This window comes from Melanostigma gelatinosum (assembly GCF_949748355.1).
Source record: "Melanostigma gelatinosum genome assembly, chromosome: 17".
Lineage (NCBI taxonomy): Eukaryota > Metazoa > Chordata > Actinopteri > Perciformes > Zoarcidae > Melanostigma > Melanostigma gelatinosum.
This window is the reverse complement of record NC_136650.1, coordinates 2,347,073-2,355,797: the sequence shown is the minus strand read 5'-3', so window position 1 is coordinate 2,355,797 and position 8,725 is coordinate 2,347,073. Positions and strand designations below refer to the sequence as shown.

The following is an 8,725-nucleotide window of genomic DNA, read 5'->3' as shown; positions in this document are numbered from 1 at the left end:
GTTTCTAGGGGCCCTGGCCATCAGGCTACACTCACAAGCTAAAATGTTCACGTTGAACCTGCGCGTACATGTGCATATGGTTTGTCGTACAAGTGCAGTAGGTCCAGTTCTGTCATGCCCCACCAAGTGGAAACGGGTAAGCAGCTTCAGGCACAAAGACAAAGTTACACACACAACACAGCAATATGTTTCAAGAGAAGAGATTTCAGTCAGAATATGATGAAAAATTGCAAAAATGTTATAATGTAGACAAGGTTGAGTTTGCCATTATTGTGTCTGAAATAGAGAAAAGCCTATAACTTCTTCTGTACAACAGCTCCCTCTGGTGGGGCCGTGCACCACAGGCCCCAAATGCAAAAACTTTGATGGGAGAAATCAGTTTTCATTGTGTTTCTCCACTCAATGATTCAGGTTTTTTAGTATGTGTTGCTATCTTCTTACTGATACTACTGACACCAGTACCACTTATTCTACTGGTAAACACATGTATATATCATAGTATATAATTGTATTGTTGTGAAAACACAGCGAAGGACTAAACCAGTGATATAAATGGTGTCAGGCTTCAGAATGTGTTTGCTTGCAGCACTACTGTGTGGTAACACTGGCTGCTAGTGGATCTGTCACTCAATTGTAACATGAAACTAACAGTGAGAGGGTTTACACTGAGACCGAAACAGAAACATATGTAAGTTGTTGTGTGATGCAACAAAGCAGCCGTGTAATAACACTATGTTGCCTAAGATGTTAGTTATTTTTGTATTACTCAAAGTCTACAGTATGCTCTTATAGTATGCTCTTATGCTATTAGCTGTACTCTGCAGTGTTGTTTGGGACCAAATTATATTGAAAGATGATTGTTGCAATTGTCCAACCATTTACATAAAGAAGATCTAATTATTCGAACTATTATTTATGTAATGAAATCAGAAACGATACAGATGAATCCACATAACTCTGATTTAAAAATAGTTTCACAAAGGTAGCAGTCAAGATCATTAAAGAGTTTTTACTTTTCTGCTTTCACTTGTAAGGTTAGATAAGCTAGTGTTGCCATGGTGTTTAAAAATGACTTTACAGACCACTGTCAGTCAACGGTCTGGTCCAAATGATTAAGTGGACCTTCATGACAGTAGCTTGTACTGCCTAGCTATTTAGTTATTTAGAGCGGTGGTGCATGCTGCTTTTTGACATTTGCACAATAAACACATTATATTGATTGCATACTAAATGGATTCATATGGATTTACACTACATTAAAGTTATCCCAAATTCCAAATATATTCTGGTCCCTGAACCATTTAATCTAAATAAATATAAATACATCTGATGAATTATGAAATGAATATAGGCTAATACAAAAGCAGTATGTGCCATTTTTTTTAAATAGGCTAATAATAGCCTTTTAGCTACAAGCTTATGTCATGAGACAGACACCTTTAAATCTGTCTGTAAAGTGATGGAGGATTTTGATCAAAGAATGGCAGTACGAGCAAACTGTCATCTAATCATGCAAATATTGTGTACCATAAAATCATTTGTTCTTTGTTTGCATGCAAAGCAGCATTTAATGTAAAGTATAATGTTTTCACCAATAACCAAATTATATCCAAATGAACTAGATGTAGTCTATTGTTACCAATATTAGTGGTAACAGTAGTGGCCTAGTACAGTGTACAGTAACCAAGTAGAAATACTTGGTTACTGTACTTAAGTCGTTTTTTGGATATCTGTACTTTACTTTACTATTTATATTTCTGTTGACTTTTACTTTTACTTCACTACATTTTGCAAAGAAAACTGATACTTTTAGTCCGAGCAGCAAGTTAAATCATTGGTTAATCACGTTAATGCACAATTGCAAACAAGTGCTCTCAAAGCCGCGGTGTTTTGATTCCCAGTGATGCCCAGGATGCTACATGCTATAAGCTAGCGGGCGACTACATGAGTAGAATTCCACACAGGACGGGTGGGATGAGGAGAGGTGGATGGGTCAAACTAACACTGTGTTTCCTCCAGGAAGCCAATGTTGATTTATTTGTGACGTGACTTCCGTACCTTCTTTACCTTCGAATCGAATGTAAAGAAGTTGCATTCTATTAGAATATAACTTCTTTACATTCTATTAGAATTGTCTTTTGAAGATGAACAGGACATTTTTCAGTTTCAAGTAATGACTGGGTTACTTTCGGTGCTGCTTTAGTATTGATCATGTTTTGATATTTGAGTCATGGAGTTACCGTTGGTTCATAACTCCATGTTATGATGGTAGCATGATGTTATGATGGTAGCAGTCGCCCAATTGCAGATTCAGCTTGAGCAAAACCTTTGTCTATTGTGTTCAAATCAGCCCATAGGAGTTTACAAGGCAGGTGTCCTTTCTCTAAACACTGACCTGATGCATCAAGTGGATATGTTTTGCTGAACATAATATTATGCATTTGCCCTCTACATCACATGTGTCAAACTCAAGGCCCGCGGGCGACCGTGATGCTGATGTGGCCCAGAGTGAAAATGAGTTTGACACCCCTGCTCTACATCCTCTAGTAGTCGGAATGAGCATACTTATAAACGCACTGTTACAACTCCTTCATAGTGTCATATTGCTTTTCGGAGAATGATGATGATAAGTTCATAGTAGATGCAAAAGTATACTTATGTACAATATATTATGTTGAACATTGTTGCTCCTGGATGGATCACAGCCAACCCAATTATGTTCAGCATAACTCCATGTCCTTGGTCATGGTGCCACAGCACTTAAAAGAATAAACTTCATAATTCTCAAAATTCTGACCCTTTACTTTTTTATTAACAGCATTTACTTGTACTTTTACTTTCAATACTTAAGTACATTTACGATCAGAAAGTTACTTTTGATACTTAATTACAATAAATATCAGATACTTTAAGACTTTTACTCAAGTAGTATTCTAATAGGTGACTTTTACTAGAGTCATTTTCTAGTAAGGTATCTTTACTTTTACTCAAGTATAGCTTTTGGGTACTTTATACACCACTGCCAGTACAGGAATAGCAGGGATGCTGCTGTTCAAATCAAGCCTCCGTCTAGCTTCATCAATTTTACCGTAAAACCGGAACAAAATGTTCCCTAACAATTGTGGAAAAATTATATAATGGCGTAAAAGTTGGATTTCTACGGTATTACCGATATTATCTTATACGTGTTCAACCTTATGTCTTACTCTGGGAAATGTTCAGTCATGTTACTTAACGAGGCGTTAGTAGTTACAGCAGATAGACGCCGCTGTGACTTTTAGACGCATTACGGTTTTATGTTACTGGGGAGGGACTCACACGACACAATGGAGCTGCAATGACAACGTCGTAGTAGATAGCAGGTGCTGTTATTGCAGCTCACACGGAGCGTTATTGAGTGTCCCTCAAACTTTGGCAACGCGTGGTTGAAATGGTGTTATCCTTGGACTGCTAGCAGCTAGCTGACTGTTGTTTTTGCGCTGACGAATCAGCTTTGAGGGATAACCAACAGCTCCGTTAGCTAGATGGCTAGCTAGCTCAGCGCTTGAGTGCTGCTGAATATTACATTGGCTGTTTTCCCTGCTAACCGAGATATTAATCTGTCTAAGAGGTATCATGGAGTTTCCTTTTGGCATTAACCAGTTGTTCTCCGAGAGGGTCTCCATCTTGGACCAGACCCTTGTTGCTGGTCGTAAATCAGCAGGAATGTAAGTCAGAAGATGTGAATTATTTTTCTCTTAATTATAACGTTAAGTTAGCGTGTTATTTGTAGATAGTTACCAAAAACAGGACCATCTCTGGATCTCTTATATAGAGAGAATGTCATTCCAAACTCCGCTTAAACTGCATTTAAGCCGACAAAGTTAAATGCTGCTGTTGTTTTGATGAAATATTCGATTTTTACGTTACAACTGTAATAATAAAAATATAACAGGACAATATTGAGAAAATGACAGCAGGCTGTGTGTTCCAAACTAAGTTAACAAAACATGATAAACGTGAACCATGGACACTTCATGCCCATCGACCGTCTAGAATCCTGCATGTAGAGGGAGGAAGAGGCGGAGCATCCACAGGAAGTGGTTTCAAACCTAGGAAAGCGCTTCCCTTTGCTGTTTGTCATTCAACCACTGCTTTTCACTCATATTCTACTACTCTGTTGTGATTGTAGGCCACAGCTTCAAGCCCACATAGCCACAGTTATTGATGAACTTGGGAGAGCCTCAGCAAAGGTAAGTCTCTGACCATGGAGTAATATGTTTATGATTTTATTTGTTGTTTAGTTGTATGTGTAGACATGTGTAACATATGTGGAGAGAAACTATTTTTATAGACATACACTCTGTGATCTCAGAAACATATATTCTGTATCACTTAGAACCAGCTTGTTCACACTGTGGTAGTGACTTAACACCACTAGCAATCCTGTCATAAAACTGAGCATGCAGACCTCATTGCTTTGTGGAACCATCCAGACTGTTGAGTGGACGCTGCAATCAACTTCACCCCAGAAATGTTCAATGGGGTTGATTTGACGGGATTTAGGTCGTCATGACATGAGCAAAATTTCATCTGACATAACATTCCTAAACCATTCCAGTAGTGCTGGGCGGTTTATCCGGTATGCCGGTTTTATTTTCCCGTATGAAATTCATTTTTCACACACCGCCATAGCCGAAAGAACTGCTGTCACTCTTCAACAGGCAGCAAAATATATGGTACGCCGCCAAGAGCGCTTCGGTCGGAGCTACTTCACTAGAGTGTATTGAGAGGGACCACTAATCATGGTTATAACTTTATAACACAACAATTAATAACCCACAACTAACGCTCTTTAACAGGGCAAAACACCACGCCACCAATTTGTAACACTAATAATTGTACATTTATAAAATTACACCGCCGAACGGCATGCTGGGTACAGCTCGCTAGCTAGCTAGCCCGGTAGCACAACAGTCTGTTAACAGCTGGGAGAGGCTCCGTCGCTACAGTAACGTTACATTAAATAACAGAAAGGAGCGATGCAGGATGAACACAGACAGACCGGAGATGCACCGATAGAGTCTGTGCCCAAGAGAGGAGCTGTGTCTGCTGTTTGGAAGTGTTTTGGTTTTAAAAAATCTGACATAGACCAAAAGACTATATATAGAGTGGTCTCGTGTGACGTCACAGTTTAGCTGTCGGCCATGTTGGAGTACACACAAAGCCACTGGCATGCACGGCTGAGTCGCATAACCTATCGGTGGTGAACTTTTGTGCTGTCTTTGGTTGTGGCAGCAGAGCTGATAGACAAGAAATCACTCTTTCGTTTGCCAGCGGTCATTACACATCAAGGAAATGACACGAAGGAGCTATCCAAGCGACGTCGCGAGAAATGGCTGTCACGCATCTCTCGAGATATAAAGGAATGGAATTTGGCGTACACTAGAGTATGTGCGGATCACTTTATAAGTGGTCAGTGATTTTATTTACAAATTCGTTTATGAACAGTATTTAATAAAGGAAATATAAATTAAACTTGGACATGAGAAGGTTACCGAAGCTTCATCGGCCCGTGACAGCAGTCGGTACCAGAGACGTGTCGAGCGTGTACAACAGGCGAAACACAGAGATGCAGCCTCAGCATTGCTTGATATGAGTTTAACGTCAGATCATATATATATGTGTGTGTGTGTGTGGGGGGGGGGGGATGAAGTTTAGGGTTGGTTGAAAGTTAATTCCTACACACACGCACACAATGACATGCATGTAGAATGTAAACAAACACACGTGTCTGTTTGCGCTGAGTAAACATTGAATATTGCTAAATATCTGACCAGATCTGTATATATGTTCCCTTCCAATGACGAGATGAGAATTCTCGACGACTGTTGCTTTGACGTCTCGGACCCATCCACTGACCAACTGATTATAAGCGTCGAGCCCTTTGTAGCACTCCAACTCGTCTTTTGTGTAAGGACTGGGGGTGTTCACGAGATACGTGTAGATGTTGGCGTAGTTTACCGATGGAAGATAAGTAGGATCGGCACTGAAACCATCTGCACTCATCGTATAGGGATCCAAGTTACCAATAACCTTCAATTTGGCCAGGTAGCGAACCTTTGATGCACTATCCAGTGATTCAAAGTATGGTATTTTCGCCGCACTTCCTTGTTTACTCTCCGCCATGTAGGATCTGTATGTACTCCAACATGGCGGACAGACCTCGTAACTAAGGAGATCGTGACGTAGGTGAGACCACTCTATTGCAAAGTTTGTTGAGCCACTGTTGTTGCCGCTGGTGGTAACACGAGCAACTTACTCCATCACCTCAGCTGAGAACATGAGTTGGAATACCTAGAGTGTGATGACGGCCGTCGGATTCGAGGTCAACCAGTAACGTTAGCGCGAGTGAAACAGTGAAGCCAAAGGGTCAGACATCGCTTGAAGAGGCATTTGCTCGAGGCACTGCATATGACAAGAAAAGCAAGCGGTGGAGCGACATTACGAACGCAATAACGATCCAGCTACGCAAGGACATGGTCCCACGACAGACAGTCGAGAAAGACGGGCTCATAGCAATGATTAAAACACTGGATGCAAGGTATGTCTGACCGGGGCGACAATACTTCAGCCAAACTGCTATCCCAACATTATAGGAACAAACGAGCACACCCTATACTAAGCAAAGCCTTTATACATGATGACATTTACATGTTTTTATGTTCTATGTACTTCTGACAGGAGAGTAAGCCACTATAGACCTATATAAAAACACAGTCAAGGAAAAAAAAAATCCCTTGATATACCGTGAAACCGCCAGAATCTTAAAAAATACCGTGATACACATTTTTGGTCATACCGCCCAGCACTACATTCCAGTACCATTTCTGTGTTGTATGACAGCTAGCGTTAAGTTGAACGTAACCATCATCCCCCTTGGGGCTATGTGATGTCATTACATGCATTGGTACACTAGCTAGCTACCATCGGCAAAAGACATTCATCTCGATCTGATCGCCGTGGTTGGTATGGTGATAATCAAACGTAACTGGTCCTTGGAATTCTGCTTTTTTTATTTGATGTGTTTATTTATTAATGTGAATTCCTGAGCACATTTGGATATAAAAATAACTAACTTAGTAAATGACCTATATATATATATATATATATATATATATATATATATATATAAATAACTAACTTAGTAAATGACCTATATATATATATATATATATGTGTATGTGTATATGTGTATGTGTATATGTGTATGTGTATATGTGTTTATGTATTGTTGTATCTTCTGAATGCTTTGTGCTATATGAGTGATCTTAACAAATGTGGTGCTATTTGGCCAATAGATGGTGCTGTAGCAGCATTAACTACACAGCAAGGAGTCTCTGTCTAGGTGCTTGTGTCTTTAGCGTTCATTGAATCTAATTTCTACTTTTTACTTGGTGACTGGTTCAATATTAATACACTTTGAATAAGCAAGCAAACAGTGCAGCAGCAGCAGGGTTTCAGGGCTCTGTGGACTGAGTCCCAGCAGCTCAGTGACTGCACTTCACTTCTGCTGCTGGATATACTAAAGTTACAAACAACTCTTCTTCACTTCCCTGGAGTAACGAGCAATGACGGTTCTCTACAACCCTGCAATGAGCACCTCCGCTGGCTGTACAGTAGCTGCCTCTGCTCCTAATACTAGACAAATTAATGTATTGACTAACCAGTTAATCAACCAATAGTTACAGCACTACTTAAAGTACAGAAAAACAGAACTATATATGCAGTATATATATGTATATGTTTATATGCATATAGGACGCTGATCCACTTTCTCTGGTCCCTGAGATTCGGTTGCCAGTAGCTCTGGAGAAGGTTTTCACAGTTGAGGCCACCTACGACCATAATCTCTGGTGTCAAGAGTCACAGTAGATAGTTTCTGCATGTTGGTGCTGGAGGTAGTGGTTAGTGTAGTTCTGTTGCCTTCCTGCTTGCTGGCATAGTGGGCAACATTGTGGAACCTCCTCTTTACGTAGCACTGCATACCGTTTAGCAGCTGGAGGTGGGTACTGCTCAATGCACTCCTCCGTAGAGGTTAACCTTAAACCTTTCCATGTTTCAGGTTAATTAACTTTGTTCATTGGTATCTGTATCTATATTATCACTGGAGACGGCTACAGACGATACAGCCGCTGCTCTGGAGGCTGTTCTAAATGGATTCAAAGTACTGAGCAGCACTCTGCTGTCATGTCTGGAACATATTTTCCTCTGTCGTTCTGCTACGAGATTCCGGTTGAGACTCGTTTCACGGTCCTTCTTCTCTTCTTTTCTCTCCTCTTCCTCATTTGTGTCTGTAACTGTAACATAATGCTCTGCCACGTCTCTACAACACTGTGAATCTTCCACCCTACAAGTAATGTAAAACATTTACACAAACCCTCCCAGAATAGACGGCGGGTCTATAAGGGAGACCCCGACATCTCTCACTCATTCACTCAGTGGCCCCTCTTTGGTGTTTGGGCTGCTGAATAATAGTTTTAAATTTGATAAGACCTTTTTTAATTACAAATGAATTTGACATATATACGGCATGTCTTCTAAATATCGTCCGACGTCATATGCCAGTTCTTTTTTTAAATTTGTATTTTAACATCTGTAGAAAAGTCAAGTTTAACAACAGAAAGCTATATCAAAGCAAACTCTTCTTAGTGGTTGTAATGAAGATGCATGTGTTGGGGAAGTA

At 40.2% G+C, this 8,725-nt stretch overlaps 1 protein-coding gene across 4 annotated transcripts in view; it reads left to right on the top strand.

Annotated features, from left to right (window-relative positions):
• The first annotated feature begins 3,333 nt into the window (after nt 1–3,333).
• atat1 (alpha tubulin acetyltransferase 1) overlaps nt 3,334–8,725 on the top strand; it is a 31,672-nt gene continuing 26,280 nt past the window's right edge. For all 4 annotated transcript variants that reach the window (XM_079287446.1, XM_079287443.1, XM_079287444.1 and 1 more), the window contains exons 1-2: nt 3,334–3,707; nt 4,172–4,232. In XM_079287446.1, the coding sequence (XP_079143572.1) occupies nt 3,616–3,707; nt 4,172–4,232 (153 nt within the window). In that variant the 5' untranslated portion in view covers nt 3,334–3,615. The remainder of the gene's footprint in view (nt 3,708–4,171; nt 4,233–8,725) is intronic.